The sequence below is a fragment of the Cetorhinus maximus genome, unplaced genomic scaffold (genome assembly GCF_964194155.1).
Source record: "Cetorhinus maximus unplaced genomic scaffold, sCetMax3.hap1.1 HAP1_SCAFFOLD_1467, whole genome shotgun sequence".
Lineage (NCBI taxonomy): Eukaryota > Metazoa > Chordata > Chondrichthyes > Lamniformes > Cetorhinidae > Cetorhinus > Cetorhinus maximus.
Genome location: NW_027597408.1, coordinates 24,375 through 46,487, shown reverse-complemented (window position 1 = coordinate 46,487; position 22,113 = coordinate 24,375). Strand labels below are relative to the sequence as shown.

The 22,113-nt window shown below is 52.1% G+C and overlaps 1 protein-coding gene across 1 annotated transcript in view; it reads left to right on the top strand.

The window, feature by feature from the left end:
* The window catches only part of kif22 (kinesin family member 22), a 66,651-nt gene that overhangs the window by 31,896 nt on the left and 12,642 nt on the right, over window positions 1-22,113 (top strand). The window contains exons 7-9 of the mRNA XM_078536739.1: window positions 2,180-2,300; window positions 2,816-2,969; window positions 12,377-12,494. Coding sequence (XP_078392865.1) covers window positions 2,180-2,300; window positions 2,816-2,969; window positions 12,377-12,494 — 393 coding nt within the window. The remainder of the gene's footprint in view (window positions 1-2,179; window positions 2,301-2,815; window positions 2,970-12,376; window positions 12,495-22,113) is intronic.

Here is a 22,113-nt window from a genome sequence, read left to right as displayed (position 1 = left end):
GGTGGGTGGGTGTGTGTGTTGTGGTTGTGGGTGGGTGGGTGTGGTTGTGGGGTGGGTGTGTTGTGGTTGTGGGGTGGGTGTGTGTGGTTGTGGGGTGGGCGGTGTGTGTGTGTGGTTGTGTGCGTGTGTGTGTGTGTGTGGTTGTGGTTGGGGGTGGGTGTGTGGTTGTGGTTGGGGGTGGGGTGTGTGTTGTGGTTGGGGGTGGGTGTGTGTTGTGGTTGGGGGTGGGTGTGTGTTGTGGTTGGGGGTGGGTGTGTGTTGTGGTTGGGGGTGGGTGTGTGTTGTGGTTGGGGGTGGGTGTGTGTTGTGGTTGGGGGTGGGTGTGTGTTGTGGTTGGGGTGGGTGTGTGTTGTGGTTGGGGGTGGGTGTGTGTTGTGGTTGGGGGTGGGTGTGTGTGTTGTGGTTGGGGGTGGGTGTGTGTTGTGGTTGGGGGTGGGTGTGTGTTGTGGTTGGGGGTGGGTGTGTGTTGTGGTTGGGGGTGGGTGTGTGTTGTGGTTGGGGTGGGTGTGGTTGTGGGGTTGTGTGCGTGTGTGGTTGTGGGGTTGTGTGCGTGTGTGGTTGTGGGTTGTGTGCGTGTGTGTGTGTGTGTGGTTGTGGGTTGTGTGCGTGTGGTTGTGGGGTGGGTGGGTGTGTGTGTGTGTGTGGTTGTGGGGTGGGTGGGTGTGGTTGTGGGGTGGGTGGGTGTGTGTGTGTGGTTGTGGGGTGGGTGGGGTGTGTGTGTGTGTGTGGTTGTGGGGTGGGTGGTGTGTGTGTGTGTGTGTGGTTGTGGGGTGGGTGTGTGTGTGTGTGTGTGTTGTGGTTGTGGGGTGGGTGTGTGTGGTTGTGGGGTGGGTGTGTGTGGTTGTGGGGTGGGTGGGTTGTGTGTGTGGTTGTGTGTGTGGTTGTGGGGGTGGGTGTGTGTGGTTGTGGGGTGGGTGGGTGTGTGTGTGTGTGTGTGGTTGTGGGGTGGGTGGGTGGGTGTGTGTGTGTGGTTGTGGGGTGGGTGGGTGGGTGTGTGTGTGTGGTTGTGGGGTGGGTGGGTGTGTGTGTGTGTGTGGTTGTGGGGTGGTGGGTTTGTGTGTGTGTGTGGTTGTGGGGTGGGTGGGTGTGTGTGTGTGTGGTTGTGGGGTGGGTGTGTGTGTGTGGTTGTGGGGTGGGTGTGTGTGTGTGTGTTGTGGGTGGGTGTGTGTGTGTGTGTGGTTATGGGGTGGGTGGGTGTGTGTGTTGTGGGGTGGGTGTGTGTGTGGTTATGGGGTGTGTGTGTGGGTTGTGGGGTGGGTGGGTGTGTGTGTGTGTGTTGTGGGTGTGGAGGTGGGTGTGTGTGTGTGGTTATGGGGTGTGTGTGTGTGGTTGTGGGGGGGTGGGTGTGTGTGTGTATGTGTGTTGTGGAGTGTGGGGGTGTGTGTGTGTGTGTTGTGGAGTGTGGGGGTGTGTGTGTGTGTGTTGTGGAGTGTGGGGGTGTGTGTGTGTGTGGTTATGGGGTGTGTGTGTGTGGTTGTGGGGGGTGGGTGTGTGTGTGTGGTTATGGGGTGGGTGGGTGTGTGTGTTGTGGGGTGGGTGTGTGTGTATGTATGTGTGGTTGTGGGGTGGGTGTGTGTGGTTGTGGGGGGTGGGTGTGTGTGTGTGTGTTGTGGAGTGTGGGGGGTGTGTGTGTGTGTGTGTTGTGGGGGGTGGGTGTGTGTGTGTGGTTGTGGGGTGGGTGGGTGTGTGTTGTTGTGGGGTGGGTGTGTGTGTATGTGTGGTTGTGGGGTGGGTGTGTGTTGTGGAGTGTGGGGGTGTGTGTGTGGTTATGGGGTGTGTGTGTGTGGTTGTGGGGGGTGGGTGTGTGTGTGTGTTGTGGAGTGTGGGGGTGTGTGTGGTTATGGGGTGTGTGTGTGTGGTTGTGGGGGGTGGGTGTGTGTGTGTGTGTGTTGTGGAGTGTGGGGGTGTGTGTGTGTGTGTGGTTATGGGGTGTGTGTGTGTGTGTGGTTGTGGGGGGTGGGTGTGTGTGTGTGTGTGTGGTTATGGGGTGGGTGGGTGTGTGTGTTGTGGGGTGGGTGTGTGTGTATGTGTGGTTGTGGGGTGGGTGTGTGTGTGTGTGTGTTGTGGGGTGTGTGTGTGTGTGTGTGGTTGTGGGGGCTGGTCAGTGTTAGCACAGATTGTTGGTCTGTCATCTCTTTTTGCCGGGCTAGGTTGACAATCTTATGCTTCTCTTTCTCAGGTTGAAGGAGAGTGGAGCCATTAACACCTCACTCTTTGTGCTCAGTAAAGTGGTGGATGCCTTAAACCAGGGTCTGGTCAGGGTTCCCTACAGGGACAGCAAACTAACGCGCCTGCTGCAGGTAAGCCTGACTAACTGCTTGGCTACACACCCCATCTCTGTGCTTGATGCAGGGCCTCTCACCCAGCAGCAAGGAAGCAAGTCCCCATTCCCCCTGCTGCATCTGCAGGGCCTGATCCCATAGGATCTGAAGCTGAGTCCAAACCTTGCTGTCCTTCCTTCGCTGCCGCTCAACTGCCTTTTCTGTCCGTGTGTAGACCAACTGCACTTATTACACAGGATGGAGTGTTTTGATGGTCAGTTGCTGACACAGTACAATCCCACAAAAAGTAAGGGAGCTTTGGATCCTCGACACTGTCCAGAAGCGCTAGGAAAGAGCCTCGTGACAAGGCAGCTCTCTGTCCCTCAGTGCCAGTCCTGAATTTGGCACTGACCTCCACAATCTTTGGGTTGAAAGTACTGAATCTGAGTTCGGTGACTCCCCTTTGCAGGTGTTACCACTTGTTTTTGTTGTTTTATTTCGGACTGACTCATTTGTTTTCAATGATGTGCCTTGTCCATTTTCTTCCATGACAGGATTCGCTGGGTGGTACAGCCCACAGTGTAATGATCACAAACATTGCTCCAGAATATAAACACTACTTCAATACACTCACCGCACTCAACTTTGCAGCAAAATCCAAGCTTGTGGTAAATCGCCCCTTCACACAGGAGACTATTCAGCCCATAGGTAAGAGTCTGAGTGTGTGTCCACTGATAAACAAGCAGCTACCACTCACTTTCTCCCAGTCTATTAAAGACCACATTATCTGCATGGTGAAGGGTGAGGATCTTATACACTGGGAGAAGAGAGAGAGTTATCTGTAATGTGACAGTGATTACACACAAACTGTATAACATGAGGTGCAGGGTTTATACACTGGGAGAGGGGAGAGATTATCTGTAATGTGACAGTGATTACACACAGTCTGTATAACACGGGGTGAGGGTTTTATACACTGGGAGAGATTATCTGTAATGTGACAGGGATTACACACAGTCTGTAAAGCACGGGGTGAGGGGTTTATACACTGGGAGAGAGATTATCTGTAATGTGACAGGGATTACACACAGACTGTATAACACGGGGTGTGGGGTTTATACACTTGGGGAGAGATTATCTGCAATGTGACAGTGATTACATACAGTTTGTGTAACACGAGGTGCAGGGTTTATACACTGGGAGAGAGATTATCTGTAATGTGACAGTGATTACACACTGACTGTATAACACGAATTGAGGGGTTTATACACTGGGAGAGAGATTATCTGTAATGTGACAGGGATTATAAACTGACTGTAAAACATGGGGTGAGGGGTTTATACACTGGGAGAGGAGAGAGATTATATGTAATGTGACAGGGATTACACAGTTTATAACACGGGGTGTGGGGTTTATACACTGGGAGAGAGGAGAGATTATCTGTAATGTGACAGGGATTACACACAGTCTGTATAACATGGGGTGTGGGGTTTATACACTGGGAGAGGGGAGAGATTATCTGTAATGTGACATAGACACTGACTGTATATTACGGGGTGTGGGGTTTATACACTGGGAGAGAGATTATCTGTAATGTGACAGTGATTACACACTGACTGTATAACACGGGGTGAGGGGTTTATACACTGGGAGAGATTAAGTGTAATGTGACAGGGATTACACACTGACTGTATAACACGGGTTGTGGGGTTTATAAACTGGGGGATGAGCGAGGTTATCTGTAATGTGACAGGGATTACACACTGACTGTATAACACGGGGTGTGGGGTTTATAAACTGGGGGATGAGCGAGGTTATCTGTAATGTGACAGTGATTACACACGGACTGTATAAAAGAGGGTGAGGGTTTTATACACTGGGAGAGGAGAGAGATTGCGTGTAGTGTGACAGTGATGACACACAGACTGTATAACGTGGGGTGAGGGGTTTATACACTGGGAGAGAGATTATCTGTAATGTGACAGGGATTACACACAGACTGTATAACGGGATGTGGGGATTATACACTGGGGGATGAGCGAGGGTATCTGTAATGTGACAATAATTACACACAGACTGTATAACACGGGGTGTGGGGATTATACACTGGGGGATGAGCGAGGGTATCTGTAATGTGACAATAATTACACACAGTCTGTATAACACGGGGTGATGCGTTTATACACTGGGAGAGCGATTACCTGTAATGTGACAGTGATTACACACTGACTGTATAACACATGGTGAGGGGTTTATAGACTGCGATAGAGATTATCTGTAATTTGACAGTGATTAGACATTGACTGTGTAGCACGGGATGTGGGGTTTCTTCACTGGGAGAGAGATTATCTGTAATGTGACAGTCATTACACGCAGTCTGTATAACACAGGGTGTGGGGGTTGAAACGCTGGTAGCGGAGAGAGATTGTCTGTAATGTGACACGGATTACACACTGACTGTATAACACGGGGTGTGGGGTTTATACACTGGGAGAGGGGATAGATTGTCTGTAATGTGACAGTGATTACACACTGACTGTATAACACGGGGTATTGGTTTTATACACTGGGAATATGATTATCTGTAATGTGACAGGGATTACTCAGTCTGTATAACACGGGTTGAGGGGTTTATACACTGGGCGAGAGATTATCTGCAATGTGACAGTAATTACACACAGAATGTATAACACAGGGTATGGGATTAAACACCGAGAGAGGGGAGAGATTATCTATAATGTTACAGTGATTAGACACTGACTGTGCAGCACGGGATGTGGGGTTTATACACACGGAGACATTATGTGTATCGTGACAGGGATTACACACTGACTGTATAACACAGGGTGAGGGGTTTATACACTGGGAGAGGGATTATCTGTAAAATGACAGGGATTACACACTGACTGTATAACACAGGTGGAGGGGTTTACACACTGGCGGATGAGAGAGGTTATCTGTAATGTGATATTGATTACACACAGACTGTGTAACACAGGGTGTGGGGTTTATACACTGGGAGAGAGATTATCTGTAATGTGACAGTGATGACACACAGACTATAACACGGGGTGAAGGGTTTATAGACTGGGAGAGGGATTATCTGTAATGTGACAGGGATCACACACAGACTGTATAACACGGTGTGTAGGGTTTATACACTGGGAGACAGATTACCTGTAACGTGACATTGATTACACACAGACTGTATAACACGTGGTGAGGGGTTTATACACTGCGAGAGTAGAGAGATTATCTGTAATGTGACAGGGATTACACACAGTCTGCATTACACGTGGTGAGGGGTTTATACACTGGGAGAGAGATTATATGTAATGTGACAGGGATTACACAGTCTACAACACGGGGTGCAGGGTTTATACACTGGGAGAGAGTTTATCTGTAATGTGACAGTGATGACACACAGACTGTATAACACAGGGTGAGGGGTTTATAGACTGCGAGAGAGATTATCTGTAACGTGACAGTGATGACACACAGCATGTATAACACGGGGTGAGGGATTTATACACTGGGAGAGGGGAGAGATTGTCTGTCATGTAACAGGGATGACAACACAGTCTGTATAACACAGGGTGAGGAGTCTATACACTGGAAGAGAGATTATGTGTAATGTGACAGTGATGACACACAGACTGTATAACACGGTGTGTGGGGTTTATACACTGGGAGACAGATTACTTGTAATGTGACATTGATTACACACAGAGTGTATAAGAAGGGTGACGGGTTTATACACTGCGAGAGTAGAGAGATTATCTGTAATGTGACAGGGATTACACACAGTCTGCATAACACTGGGTGAGGGGTTTATACACTGGGAGAGAGATTACCTTTAATGTGACAGTGATTACACACAGTCTGGGTAGCACGGGGTGTGGGGTTTATACACTGGGAGAGGAGTGTGATTACCTGTAATGTGACAGTGATTACACACAGAAAGTATAACACGGGGTGTGGGATTATACACCGGGAGAGGGGAGAGATTATCTATAATGTTACTGTGATTAGACACTGACTGTGCAGCACGGGATGTGGGGTTTATACACACGGAGACATTATGTGTATCGTGACAGGGATTACACACTGACTGTGTAACACAGGGTATGGGGTTTATACACTGGGAGAGGAGAGAGATTATCTGTAATGTGACAGTGATGACACACAGACTATAACACGGGGTGAAGGGTTTATAGACTGCGATAGAGATTATGTGTAATGTGACAGTGATGACACACAGTCTGTATAACACGGTGTGGGGTTTATACACTGGGAGACAGATTACTTGTAATGTGACATTGATTACAAACAGACTGTATAAAACAGGGTAACGGGTTTATACACTGCGAGAGTAGGGAGATTATCTGTAATGTGACAGGGATTACACACAGTCTGCATTACATGTGGTGAGGGGTTTATACACTGGGAGAGAGATTATGTGTATTGTGACAGGGATTACACACAGTCTGCACAACACTGGGTGAGGGGTTTATACACCGGGAGAGAGATTATCTGTAATGTGACAGTGATTACACACTGACTATAACACGGTGTGAAGGGTTTATAGACTGCGATAGAGATTATGTGTAATGTGACAGTGATGACACACAGACTGTATAACACGGTGTGTGGGGTTTATACACTGGGAGACAGATTACTTGTAATGTGACATTGATTACACACAGACTGTATAACAGAGGGTGAGGGGTTTATACACTGGGAGAGATATTATTTGTAATGTGACAGGGATTACACACTGACTGTATAACACAGGATGAGGGGTTTATACACTGGGAGACAGATTACTTGTAATGTGACATTGATTACACACAGAGTGTATAAGACAGGGTAACGGGTTTATACACTGCGAGAGTAGAGAGATTATTTGTAATGTGACAGGGATTACACACAGTCTGCATAACACAGGATGAGGGGTTTATACACTGGGAGAAAGATTATCTAATTTGACAGTGATTACACACAACTGCATAACACTGGGTGTGGGGTTTATACACCGGGAGAGGGGAGAGATTATCTGTAATGTGACATAGACACTGACTGTATATTACGGGATGTGGGGTTTCTCCACTGGTAGAGAGATTATCTGTAATGTGACAGTGATTACACACAGACTGTATAACACGGGGTGTGGGATTATACACAGGGAGAGATTATGTGTAATGTGACAGGGATTACACACAGACTGTATAAAACAGGGTGAGGGGTTTATACACTGGGAGAGCAGAGAGCTTTTCTGTAAGGTGACAATAATTACACACAGTCTGTATAACACGGGGTGATGCGTTTAAACACTGGGAGAGAGATTACCTGTAATGTGACAGTGATTACACACTGACTGTATAACACATGGTGAGGGGTTTATAGACTGCGAGAGAGATTATCTGTAATTTGACAGTGATTAGACATTGACTGTGTAGCACGGGATGTGGGGTTTCTCCACTGGGAGAGAGATTATCTGTAACGTGACAGTGATTACACGCAGTCTGTATATCATAGGGTCAAGCGTTTATACACTGGGAGAGGAGAGAGATTATCTGTAATCTGACAGTGATTACACACAGTCTGTATAACAAGGGGTGAGGCGTTTATACACTGGGAGAGAGATTATAATTAATGTGACAGTGATGACACGCAGTCTGTATAACACGGGGTGAGGGGTTTATACACTGGTAGAGGAGAAAGATTATCTGTAATGTGACAGGGATTACCCACTGACTGTATAACACCGGTTGTGGGGTTTTTGCAGTGGGAGAGGGATTATCTGTAATGTGACAGGGATTACACACTGACTTTATAACACAGGGTGAGGGGTTTAAATGCTGGGATAGGAGAGAGATCATCTGTAACGTGACAGTGATTACAGCCAGACTGTATAACACGGCGTGTGGGGTTTATACACTGGGAGAGAGATTATCTGTAATCTGACAGTGATGACACACAGTCTGCATAACACGTGGTGAGGCGTTTATACACTGGAAGAGAGATTATATGTAATGTGACAGGGATTACACAGTCTACGACACGGGGTGCGGGTTTATACATTGGGAGGGGAGAGAGATTGTCTGTAATGTGATAGGGATTACATACAGACTGTATAAAACAGGGTGAGGGGTTTATACACTGGGAGAGAGATTATCTGTAATCTGACAGGGAAATCACACTGACTGTATAACACAGGATGAGGGGTTGATACACTGTAGGATGAGAGAGGTTATCTGTTTTGTGACAGGGATTACACACAGTCTGTATAACACGGGGTGAGGGGTTTATACACTGGGAGAGAGATTATCTGTAATGTGACAGGGATTACACACAAACCGTATAACACGTGGTGTGGGGTTTATACACTAGGAGAGATTATCTGCAATGTGACAGTGATTATACACAGACTGTATAACACGGGGTGAGGGGTTTATACACAGGGAGACATTGTGTAACGTGACCGGGATTACACACTGACTGTATAACACAGGGTGAGGGGTTTATACACTGGAAGAGAGATTATCTGTAATGTGACCGTGATTACATCCAGACTGTATATCACGGGGTGTGGGGTTTATACACTGGGAGAGAGATTATCTGTAATGTGACAGTGATTACACACAGACTGTATAACACGGGGTGTGGGGTTTATACACTGGAAGAGAGATTATCTGTAATATGACAGGGATTACACACAGACTGTAGAACACGGGGTGTGGGGTTTATACACTGGGGGATGAGAGAGATTGTCTCTCATGTAACAGGGATTACACACAGTCTGTATAACATGGGGTGAGGGCTCTATACACTGGGAGGGAGATTATCTGTAATGTGACAGGGATTATACACTGACTGTATAAAACAGGGTGAGGGGTTTATACACTGGGAGAGGAGAGGGATTGTCTGTAATGTGACAGTGATGACGCAAAGATTGCATAACACGGGGTGTGGGGTTTATACATTGCGAGAGGAGAGAGATTAACTGTAATGTGACAGGGATTACACACAGTCTGTATAACACTAGGTAAGAGGTTTATACACTGGGAGAGAGATTATCTGTAATATGACAGGGATTACACACTGTATAACACTGGGTGTGGGGTTTATACACTGGGGGATGAGAGAGATTGTCTCTCATGTAACAGGGATTACACACAGTCTGTATAACATGGGGTGCGGGCTCTATACACTGGGAGAGAGATTATCTGTAATGTGACAGGGATTACACACAGACTGTATAACACGGGGTGTGCGGTTTTTTACACTGGGAGGGAGATTATCTGTAATGTGACAGGGATTACACACAGACTGTATAACACAGGGTGTGGGGTTTATACACTGGGAGAGGGATTATCTGTAATGTGACAGGGATTACACACAGACTGTATAACACATGGTGTGGCATTTATACACTGGGGGGGAGATTACCTGTAATGTGACAGTGATTACACACAGACTATATAACACGGCGTGAGGGGTTTATACACTGGGAGAAAGATTATCTGTCATGTGACAGTGATTACACACAGACTGTTTAACACGGGGTGTGGGGTTTATACACTGGGAGAGGAGGGAGATTATCTGTAATGTGACAGGCCTTACACACAGACTGTATAACACGCGGTGAGGGGTTTATACACTGGGAGAGAGATTATCTGTAATGTGACAGGGATTACACACAGACTGTATAACACGCGGTGAGGGGTTTATACACTGGGAGAGAGATTATCTGTAATGTGACAGGGATTACACACTGACTATAACACGGGGTGTGGTGTTTATACACTGGGAGAGGGGAGAGATTATCTGCAATGTGACAGCGATTAAACACAGACTGTATAACGGCGTGAGGGGATTATACACTGGGAGAGAGATTGTCTGTAATGTGGCAGGGATTACAAATAGTCTGTATAACACGGGGTGAGGGGTTTATACACTGGGAGAGGGATTATCTGTGTGTAATCCCTTTCACATTACAGATAATCTCTCGCCCAGTGTATAAACCCCTCACCCCGTGTTATACAGTCTTTGTGTAATAATTGTCACATTACAGATCATCTCTCTCCCAGTGTATAATCCCCACACCGTGTTATACAGTCAGTGTGTAATCACTGTCACATTACAGACTGTATAACATGGGGTGAGGGGTTTATACACTGGGAGAGAGATTACCTGTAATGTGACAGTGATTACACACAGACTGTATAACACAGGGTGAGGGGTTTATACACTGGGAGAGAGATTATCTGTAATGTGACAGGGATTACACACTGACTGTATAACACGGGGTGAGGGGTTTATACACTGGGAGAGGGATTATCTGTAATGTGACAGTGATTACACACAGAAAGTACAACACGGGGTGTTGGGTTTATACACTGGGAGAGGAGAGAGCTTTTCTGAATTGTGACAGTGATTACACACAGTCTGAATTGCATGCGGTGAGGGGTCTATACACTGGGAGAGAGATTATCTGTAATGTGACACGGATTACACACTGACTGTATAACACGGGGTGTGGGGTTTATACACTGGGAGAGAGATTATCTGTAATGTGACACGGATTACACACTGACTGTATAACACGGGGTGTAGGGTTTATACACTGGGAGAGAGATTATCTGTAATGTTACAGTGATTACACACTGACTGTTTACACGGTGTGGGGTTTATACACTGGGAGAGAGATTATCTGTAATGTGACACGGATTACACACTGACTGTATAACACGGGGTGAGGGGTTTATACACTGGGAGAGGAGAGAGATTATCTGTAATGTGACAGTGATTACACACTGACTGTTTAACACGGTGTGGGGTTTATACACTGGGAGAGAGATTATCTGTAATGTGACACGGATTACACACTGACTGTATAACACGGGGTGAGGGGTTTATACACTGGGAGAGGAGAGAGATTATCTATAATGTGACACGGATTACACACTGACTGTATAACACGGGGTGAGGGGTTTATACACTGGGAGAGGAGAGAGATTATCTGTAATGTGACAGTGATTACACACACTATGTATAACATGTGGTGTGGGGTTTATCCACTGGGAGAAATGTTATCTGTAATGTGACAGGGATTACACACTGACTGTATAACACGGGGTGTGGGGTTTATACAGTGGGAGAGAGGTTATCTGTAATGTGACAGTGATTACACACAGACTGTATAACACGGGGTGAGGGGTTTATACAGTGGGAGAGAGGTTATCTGTAATGTGACAGGAATTACGCACTGACTGTATAACACGGGGTGTGGGGTTTACACACTGGGAGAGAGATTATCTAATGTAACAGAGATTACACACAGACTGTTTAACACGGGGTGAGGGGTTTATACACTGGGAGAGAGATTATCTAATGTAACAGGGATTACACACAGACTGTATAACACAGGGTGTGGGGTTTATACACTGGGAGAGAGATTACCTGTAAAGTGACAGTGATTACATACAGACTGTATAACATGGGGTGAGGTGCTTATACACTTGGAGAGAGATTATCTGTAATGTGACAATGAGGACCCACAGACTATATCACGGGGCAAAGTGTTTATACACTGGGAGAGAGATTATCTGTAATGTGACAGGGATTAGACACTAACTGTATATCACGGGATGCGGGATTTCTCCCCTGCGAGAGGGATTATCTGTAATGTGACAGACTGTGTAACGCGGGGTGTTGAGTTTATACAGTGGTAGCGAGATTATCTGTAATGTGACAGGAATTACGCACTGACTGTATAACACGGGTGAGGGGTTTATTCTCTGCAAGAGATATTACCTGTAATGTGACAGTGATTACACGCAGCCTGTATAACGCCGGGTGTGGGGTTTATACACCAGGAGAGGAGAGAGATTCTCTGTAATGTGACAGTGATTACACACTGACTGTATAACACGGGGTGAGGGGTTTATACACTGGGAGAGAGATTATCTGTAATGTGACAGTGATTACACACTGATTGTATAACACGGGGTGTGGGGTTTATACACTGGGAGAAGAGGGATTATCTGTAATGTGACAGTGATTACACTGACTGTGATATTAAATTGCACCTCCCTCCATTTTTGGTTCAGGCCTGCGCCCTCCAAAGCGACCCAGCGAGGATGCTCCATCAAGTTCACAACCGACAGCCAAGATTTTGAAATCGGATGATTCCGATAAGAGTGGTGGATCTGAGGAACTGGCACTCAGGTGACGATCGGCTAACTCTGGGTGCATGGGCGTGTTGGAGGGTTGAAATTTGCTCTTGTAACAACATCTAATATATCGGAAAATGGCCCAGCCTGCACATCAAGAGACAGTGCAGTCCATGTGCCTTTTTGTTGGTATTAGTTTTGGTAACCGTGTCTGATGTGTGTGTTAGGTTAGCACAGTTAATGACTGATGTGGGGGAATCTGCCAGAATTGTACCAGGGATGTGGGCCTTCACATCATGTGAAGCAAGTGACCTTGTTCTCCTTGGAGCAGAGAAGGTTAAGGTGGGGATTGAATCGAGGTGTTCCAAATCAGGAAAGGTCTGATACACTGAGTAAGGAGAAAGTGTATCCTGTGTAACAGTTCCAAGTTTGCGGATGACACACAACTATGTGGGAACTTGAGATGTGAGCAGGTTGCAAAGAGTCTAAGTGCCTTTGAAGCCCAAGTGATTGGGCACGAACATGGCAGATGTAATATAATGGGGAAAAAAGTGAAGATATCTACTTTGGTAGGAAATTTTTAAGACTCTTTAAATGGCAAGAGAGCTGGGTGTCCTTGTTCATGAGGCACTGAAAACTGACATGCAATTGAAAAGGCAACTGGCATGTTAGCCTTTGTTGCAAGATGATTTGAGTGCAGGAGTAAAGATGTTTTGCTGCGGTTGTATCGAGCATCGGGGAGCCTGCCTGTGGAGTATTGTGCACAGTTTTGGTGTCCTTCCCTAAGGAAGGATATATTTGACATAGAGCGAGTGCAACAGAGTTGCACCAGACTACTCTCTTGAATGGCGGATTGTCTGCTAAAGAGAGATCGAGGAGACTGGGTCTGTGCTCTCTCGAGTTTCGAAGAATGAGAGAGAATCTCATTGAAGCTTACAAAATGATTACAGGGTGCGACAGGGGAGATGCAGAAAGGATTTTGCCCTGGCAGGGCAGGGTGGTGGTGTTGAGGACCAGGGGTCAGTCTGAGAATAAGAGGTAGGCCATGTCGGACAGAGATGAGAAGCAATTTCTTAACTCAGAGGGAATTCTGTATCCACAGAGTTGTGGAGGCGCAGTCATTGGGTATGTTAAAGATAAAGATCAAGAATGGGGAGGGGAGAGTGTGTTGCCCAGGGTGTTGGGTTTACAGTGGGGTGGGGAGTGTGTGTTCCCCAGGGTGTTGGGTTTACAGTGGGGTGGGGAGGGTGTGTACCCCAGGGTGTTGGGTTTACAGTGGGGGTGGGGAGAGTGTGTTCCCCAGGGTGTTGGGTTTACAGTGGGGAGGGGAGGGTGTGTTCCCCAGGGTGTTGGGTTTACAGTGGGGTGGGGAGGGGATGGTGTGTTCTCCAGGGTGTTGGGTTTACAGTGGGGATGGGGAGGGTGTGTTCCCCAGGGTGTTGGGTTTACAGTGGGGTGGGGAGGGTGTGTTCCCCAGGGTGTTGGGTTTACAGTGGGGTGGGGAGGGTGTGTTCCCCAGGGTGTTGGGTTTACAGTGGGGTGGGGAGGGTGTGTTCCCCAGGGTGTTGGGTTTACAGTGGGGAGGGGAGGGTGTGTTCCCCAGGGTGTTGGGTTTACAGTGGGGTGGGGAGGGTGTGTTCCCCAGGGTGTTGGGTTTACAGTGGGGAGGGGAGGGTGTGTTCCCCAGGGTGTTGGGTTGACAGTGGGGTGGGGAGGGGAGGGTGTGTTCCCCAGGGTGTTGGGTTTACAGTGGGGTGGGGAGGGTGTGTTCCCCAGGGTGTTGGGTTTACAGTGGGGAGGGGAGGGTGTGTTCCCCAGGGTGTTGGGTTTACAGTGGGGTGGGGTGGGGAGGGTGTGTTCCCCAGGATGTTGGATTTACAGTGGGGTGGGGTGGGGAGGGTGTGTTCCCCAGGGTGTTGGGTTTACAGTGGGGAGGGGAGGGTGTGTTCCCCAGGGTGTTGGGTTTACAGTGGGATGGGGATGGTGTGTTCCCCAGGGTGTTGGGTTTACAGTGGGGAGGGGAGGGTGTGTTCCCCAGGGTGTTGGGTTTCCAGTGGGATGGGGAGGGTGTGTTCCCCAGGGTGTTGGGTTTACAGTGGGGAGGGGAGGGTGTGTTCCCCAGGGTGTTGGGTTTACAGTGGGGTGGGGAGGGTGTGTTCCCCAGGGTGTTGGGTTTACAGTGGGGTGGGAAGGGTGTGTTCCCCAGGGTGTTGGGTTTACAGTGGGGTGGGGGTGGGAGGGTGTGTGGCCCAGGGTGTTGGGTTTACAGTGGGGAGGGGAGGGTGTGTTCCCCAGGGTGTTGGGTTTCCAGTGGGGAGGGGAGGGTGTGTTCCCCATGGTTTTGGGTTTACAGTGGGGTGGGGAGGGTGTGTTCCCCAGGGTGTTGGGTTTACAGTGGGGTGGGGTGGGGAGGGTGTGTTGCCCAGGGTGTTGGGTTTCCAGTGGGGAGGGGAGGGTGTCTTCTCCAGGGTGTTGGGTTTACAGTGGGGAGGGGAGGGTGTGTTCCCAGGGTGTTGGGTTTACAGTGGGATGGGGAGGGTGTGTTCCCCAGGGTGTTGGGTTTACAGTGGGGTGGGGAGGGCAGGGTGTGTTTCCCAGGGTGTTGGGTTTACAGTGGGGTGGGGAGGGGAGGGTGTGTTCTCCAGGGTGTTGGGTTTACAGTGGGGATGGGGAGGGTGTGTTTCCCAGGGTGTTGGGTTTCCAGTGGGGAGGGGAGGGTGTGTTCCCCATGGTTTTGGGTTTACAGTGGTGTGTGGAGGGTGTGTTTCCCAGGGTGTTGGGTTTACAGTGGGGTGGGGAGGGTGTGTTGCCCAGGGTGTTGGGTTTACGGTGGGATGGGGAGGGTGTGTTGCCCAGGGTGTTGGGTTTACAGTGGGATGGGGAGGGTGTGTTCCCCAGGGTGTTGGGTTTACAGTGGGGTGGGGAGGGTGTGTTCCCCAGGGTGTTGGGTTTACAGTGGGGTGGGGTGGGTGTGTTCCCCAGGGTGTTGGGTTTACAGTGGGATGGGGAGGGTGTGTTCCCCAGGGTGTTGGGTTTACAGTGGGGTGGGGAGGGTGTGTTCCCCAGGGTGTTGGGTTTACAGTGGGGTGGGGTGGGTGTGTTCCCCAGGGTGTTGGGTTAACAGTGGGGTGGGGAGGGTGTGTTCCCAGGGTGTTGGGTTTACAGTGGGGTGGGGAGGGTGTGTTCCCCAGGGTGTTTGGTTTACAGTGGGGTGGGGAGGGGAGTGTGTGTTCCCCAGGGTGTTGGGTTTACAGTGGGGAGGGGAGGGTGTGTTCCCCAGGGTGTTGGGTTTACAGTGGGGAGGGGAGGGTGTGTTCCCCAGGGTGTTGGGTTTACAGTGGGGTCGGGAGGGGAGGGTGTGTTCCCCAGGGTGTTGGGTTTACAGTGGGGTGGGAAGGGTGTGTACCCCAGGGTGTTGGGTTTCCAGTGGGGAGGGGAGGTTGTGTTCCCCATGGTTTTGGGTTTACAGTGGCGAGGGGAGGGTGTGTTTCGCAGGGTGTTGGGTTTACAGTGGGGTGGGGAGGGTGTGTTCCGCAGGGTGTTGGGTTTACGGTGGGGTGGGGTGGGGAGGGTGTGTTCCCCAGGGTGTTGGGTTTACAGTGGGATGGGGTGGGGAGGGTGTGTTCCCCAGGGTGTTGGGTTTACAGTGGGGTGGGGAGGGTGTGTTCCCCAGGGTGTTGGGTTTACAGTGGGATGGGGTGGGGAGGGTGTGTTCCCCAGGGTGTTGGGTTTACAATGGGGAAGGGAGGGTGTGTTCCCCAGGGTGTTGGGTTTACAGTGGGGTGGGGTGGGGATGGTGTGTTCTCCAGGGTGTTGGGTTTACAGTGGGGTGGGGAGGGTGTGTTCCCCATGGTGTTGGGTTTACAGTGGGATGGGGTGGGGAGGGTGTGTTCCCCAGGGTGTTGGGTTTACAATGGGGAAGGGAGGGTGTGTTCCCCTGGGTGTTGGGTTTACAGTGGGAAGGGGAGGGTGTGTTCCCCGGGGTGTTGGGTTTACAGTGGGGTGGGGAGGATGTGTTCCCCAGGGTGTTGGGTTTACAGTGGGGTGGGGTGGGGAGGGTGTGTTCCCCAGGGTGTTGGGTTTCCAGTGTGGAGGGGAGGGTGTGTTCCCCATGGTTTTGGGTTTACAGTGGGGTGGGGAGGGTGTGTTCCCCAGGGTGTTGGGTTTACAGTGGGGTGGGGAGGGTGTGTTGCCCAGGGTGTTGGGTTTACAGTGGCGTGGGGTGGGGAGGGTGTGTTCCCCAGGGTGTTGGGTTTACAGTGGGATGGGGATGGTGTGTTCCCCAGGGTGTTGGGTTTACAGTGGGGTGGGGAGGGTGTGTTCCCCAGGGTGTTGGGTTTACAGTGGGGTGGGGTGGGTGTGTTGCCCAGGGTGTTGGGTTTACAGTGGGGTGGGTTGGGTGTGTTCCCCAGGGTGTTGCGTTTACAGTGGGGTGGGGAGGGTGTGTTCCCAGGGTGTTGGGTTTACAGTGGGGTGGGGAGGGTATGTTCCCCAGGGTGTTGTGTTTACAGTGGGGTGGGGAGGGTGTGTTCCCCAGGGTGTTGGGTTTACAGTGGGGTGGGGAGGGGAGGGTGTGTTACCCAGGGTGTTGGGTTTACAGTGGGGAGGGGAGGGTGTGTTCCCCAGGGTGTTGGGTTTACAGTGGGGAGGGGAGTGTGTGTTCCCCAGGGTGTTGGGTTTACAGTGGGGTCGGGAGGGGAGGGTGTGTTCCCCAGGGTGTTGGGTTTACAGTGGGATCGGGAGGGGAGGGTGTGTTCCCCAGGGTGTTGGGTTTACAGTGGGGTGGGGAGGGTGTGTTCCCCAGGGTGTTGGGTTTACAGTGGGGTGGGGAGGGTGTGTTCCCCAGGCCGTTGGGTTTACAGTGGGCTGGGAGGGGAGGGTGTGTTCCCCAAGGTGTTGGGTTTACAGTGGGCTGGGAGGGGAGGGTGTGTTCCCCAAGGTGTTGGGTCTACAGTGGGGTGGGGAGGGTGTGTTCCCTAGGGTGTTGGGTTTACAGTGGGGAATGGAGGGTGTGTTCCCCAGGGTGTTGGGTTTACAGTTGGGTGGGGAGGGTGTGTTCCCCAGGGTGTTGGGTTTACAGTGGGGTGGGGAGGGTGTGTTCCCCAGGGTGTTGGGTTTACAGTGGGGAGGGGTGGGTGTGTTCCCCAGGGTGTTGGGTTTACAGTGGGGTGGGGAGGGTGTGTTTCCCAGGGTGTTGTGTTTTCAGTGGGGAGGGGAGGGTGTGTTGCCCAGGGTTTTGGGTTTACAGTGGGATGGGGAAGGTGTGTTCCCCAGGGTGTTGGGTTTACAGTGGGGTGGGGAGGGTGTGTTCCCCAGGGTGTTGGGTTTACAGTGGGGATGGGGAGGATGTGTTCCCCAGGGTGTTGGGTTTACAGTGGGGAGGGGAGGGTGTGTTCCCCAGGGTGTTGGGTTTACAGTGGGGTGGGAAGGGTGTGTACCCCAGGGTGTTGGGTTTCCAGTGGGGAGGGGAGGGTGTGTTCCCCATGGTTTTGGGTTTACAGTGGGGAGGGGAGGGTGTGTTTCGCAGGGTGTTGGGTTTACAGTGGGGTGGGGACGGTGTGTTCCCCAGGGTGTTGGGTTTACGGTGGGGTGGGGTGGGGAGGGTGTGTTCCCCAGGGTGTTGGGTTTACAGTGGGGTGGGGTGGGGAGGGTGTGTTCCCCAGGGTGTTGGGTTTACATTGGGGTGGGGAGGGTGTGTTTCCCAGGGTGTTGGGTTTACAGTGGGATGGGGTGGGGAGGGTGTGTTCCCCAGGGTGTTGGGTTTACAATGGGGAAGGGAGGGTGTGTTCCCCGGGGTGTTGGGTTTACAGTGGGAAGGGGAGGGTGTGTTCCCCAGGGTGTTGGGTTTACAGTGGAGTGGCGAGGGTGTGTTGCCCAGGGTGTTGGGTTTACAGTGGCGTGGGGTGGGGAGGGTGTGTTCCCCAGGGTGTTGGGTTTACAGTGGGATGGGGAGGGTGTGTTCCCCAGGGTGTTGGGTTTACAGTGGGGTGGGGTGGGTGTGTTGCCCAGGGTGTTGGGTTTACAGTGGGGTGGGTTGGGTGTGTTCCCCAGGGTGTTGCGTTTACAGTGGGGTGGGGAGGGTGTGTTCCCAGGGTGTTGGGTTTACAGTGGGGTGGGGAGGGTATGTTCCCCAGGGTGTTGGGTTTACAGAGGGGTGGGGAGGGCAGGGTGTGTTTCCCAGGGTGTTGGGTTTACAGTGGGGTGGGGAGGGGAGGGTGTGTTCTCCAGGGTGTTGGGTTTACAGTGGGGATGGGGAGGGTGTGTTTCCCAGGGTGTTGGGTTTCCAGTGGGGAGGGGAGGGTGTGTTCCCCATGGTTTTGGGTTTACAGTGGTGTGGGGAGGGTGTGTTTCCCAGGGTGTTGGGTTTACAGTGGGGTGGGGAGGGTGTGTTGCCCAGGGTGTTGGGTTTACGGTGGGATGGGGAGGGTGTGTTGCCCAGGGTGTTGGGTTTACAGTGGGATGGGGAGGGTGTGTTCCCCAGGGTGTTGGGTTTACAGTGGGGTGGGGAGGGTGTGTTCCCCAGGGTGTTGGGTTTACAGTGGGGTGGGGTGGGTGTGTTCCCCAGGGTGTTGGGTTTACAGTGGGATGGGGAGGGTGTGTTCCCCAGGGTGTTGGGTTTACAGTGGGGTGGGGAGGGTGTGTTCCCCAGGGTGTTGGGTTTACAGTGGGGTGGGGTGGGTGTGTTCCCCAGGGTGTTGGGTTAACAGTGGGGTGGGGAGGGTGTGTTCCCAGGGTGTTGGGTTTACAGTGGGGTGGGGAGGGTGTGTTCCCCAGGGTGTTTGGTTTACAGTGGGGTGGGGAGGGGAGTGTGTGTTCCCCAGGGTGTTGGGTTTACAGTGGGGAGGGGAGGGTGTGTTCCCCAGGGTGTTGGGTTTACAGTGGGGAGGGGAGGGTGTGTTCCCCAGGGTGTTGGGTTTACAGTGGGGTCGGGAGGGGAGGGTGTGTTCCCCAGGGTGTTGGGTTTACAGTGGGGTGGGAAGGGTGTGTACCCCAGGGTGTTGGGTTTCCAGTGGGGAGGGGAGGTTGTGTTCCCCATGGTTTTGGGTTTACAGTGGCGAGGGGAGGGTGTGTTTCGCAGGGTGTTGGGTTTACAGTGGGGTGGGGAGGGTGTGTTCCGCAGGGTGTTGGGTTTACGGTGGGGTGGGGTGGGGAGGGTGTGTTCCCCAGGGTGTTGGGTTTACAGTGGGATGGGGTGGGGAGGGTGTGTTCCCCAGGGTGTTGGGTTTACAGTGGGGTGGGGAGGGTGTGTTCCCCAGGGTGTTGGGTTTACAGTGGGATGGGGTGGGGAGGGTGTGTTCCCCAGGGTGTTGGGTTTACAATGGGGAAGGGAGGGTGTGTTCCCCAGGGTGTTGGGTTTACAGTGGGGTGGGGTGGGGATGGTGTGTTCTCCAGGGTGTTGGGTTTACAGTGGGGTGGGGAGGGTGTGTTCCCCATGGTGTTGGGTTTACAGTGGGATGGGGTGGGGAGGGTGTGTTCCCCAGGGTGTTGGGTTTACAATGGGGAAGGGAGGGTGTGTTCCCCTGGGTGTTGGGTTTACAGTGGGAAGGGGAGGGTGTGTTCCCCGGGGTGTTGGGTTTACAGTGGGGTGGGGAGGATGTGTTCCCCAGGGTGTTGGGTTTACAGTGGGGTGGGGTGGGGAGGGTGTGTTCCCCAGGGTGTTGGGTTTCCAGTGTGGAGGGGAGGGTGTGTTCCCCATGGTTTTGGGTTTACAGTGGGGTGGGGAGAGTGTGTTCCCCAGGGTGTTGGGTTTACAGTGGGGTGGGGAGGGTGTGTTGCCCAGGGTGTTGGGTTTACAGTGGCGTGGGGTGGGGAGGGTGTGTTCCCCAGGGTGTTGGGTTTACAGTGGGATGGGGATGGTGTGTTCCCCAGGGTGTTGGGTTTACAGTGGGGTGGGGAGGGTGTGTTCCCCAGGGTGTTGGGTTTACAGTGGGGTGGGGTGGGTGTGTTGCCCAGGGTGTTTGGTTTACAGTGGGGTGGGTTGGGTGTGTTCCCCAGGGTGTTGCGTTTACAGTGGGGTGGGGAGGGTGTGTTCCCAGGGTGTTGGGTTTACAGTGGGGTGGGGAGGGTATGTTCCCCAGGGTGTTGTGTTTACAGTGGGGTGGGGAGGGTGTGTTCCCCAGGGTGTTGGGTTTACAGTGGGGTGGGGAGGGGAGGGTGTGTTACCCAGGGTGTTGGGTTTACAGTGGGGAGGGGAGGGTGTGTTCCCCAGGGTGTTGGGTTTACAGTGGGGAGGGGAGTGTGTGTTCCCCAGGGTGTTGGGTTTACAGTGGGGTCGGGAGGGGAGGGTGTGTTCCCCAGGGTGTTGGGTTTACAGTGGGATCGGGAGGGGAGGGTGTGTTCCCCAGGGTGTTGGGTTTACAGTGGGGTGGGGAGGGTGTGTTCCCCAGGGTGTTGGGTTTACAGTGGGGTGGGGAGGGTGTGTTCCCCAGGCCGTTGGGTTTACAGTGGGCTGGGAGGGGAGGGTGTGTTCCCCAAGGTGTTGGGTCTACAGTGGGGTGGGGAGGGTGTGTTCCCTAGGGTGTTGGGTTTACAGTGGGGAATGGAGGGTGTGTTCCCCAGGGTGTTGGGTTTACAGTTGGGTGGGGAGGGTGTGTTCCCCAGGGTGTTGGGTTTACAGTGGGGTGGGGAGGGTGTGTTCCCCAGGGTGTTGGGTTTACAGTGGGGAGGGGTGGGTGTGTTCCCCAGGGTGTTGGGTTTACAGTGGGGTGGGGAGGGTGTGTTTCCCAGGGTGTTGTGTTTTCAGTGGGGAGGGGAGGGTGTGTTGCCCAGGGTTTTGGGTTTACAGTGGGATGGGGAAGGTGTGTTCCCCAGGGTGTTGGGTTTACAGTGGGGTGGGGAGGGTGTGTTCCCCAGGGTGTTGGGTTTACAGTGGGGATGGGGAGGATGTGTTCCCCAGGGTGTTGGGTTTACAGTGGGGAGGGGAGGGTGTGTTCCCCAGGGTGTTGGGTTTACAGTGGGGTGGGAAGGGTGTGTACCCCAGGGTGTTGGGTTTCCAGTGGGGAGGGGAGGGTGTGTTCCCCATGGTTTTGGGTTTACAGTGGGGAGGGGAGGGTGTGTTTCGCAGGGTGTTGGGTTTACAGTGGGGTGGGGACGGTGTGTTCCCCAGGGTGTTGGGTTTACGGTGGGGTGGGGTGGGGAGGGTGTGTTCCCCAGGGTGTTGGGTTTACAGTGGGGTGGGGTGGGGAGGGTGTGTTCCCCAGGGTGTTGGGTTTACATTGGGGTGGGGAGGGTGTGTTTCCCAGGGTGTTGGGTTTACAGTGGGATTGGGTGGGGAGGGTGTGTTCCCCAGGGTGTTGGGTTTACAATGGGGAAGGGAGGGTGTGTTCCCCGGGGTGTTGGGTTTACAGTGGGAAGGGGAGGGTGTGTTCCCCAGGGTGTTGGGTTTACAGTGGAGTGGCGAGGGTGTGTTGCCCAGGGTGTTGGGTTTACAGTGGCGTGGGGTGGGGAGGGTGTGTTCCCCAGGGTGTTGGGTTTACAGTGGGATGGGGAGGGTGTGTTCCCCAGGGTGTTGGGTTTACATTGGGGTGGGGAGGGTGTGTTTCCCAGGGTGTTGGGTTTACAGTGGGATGGGGTGGGGAGGGTGTGTTCCCCAGGGTGTTGGGTTTACAATGGGGAAGGGAGGGTATGTTCCCGGGGTGTTGGGTTTACAGTGGGAAGGGGAGGGTGTGTTCCCC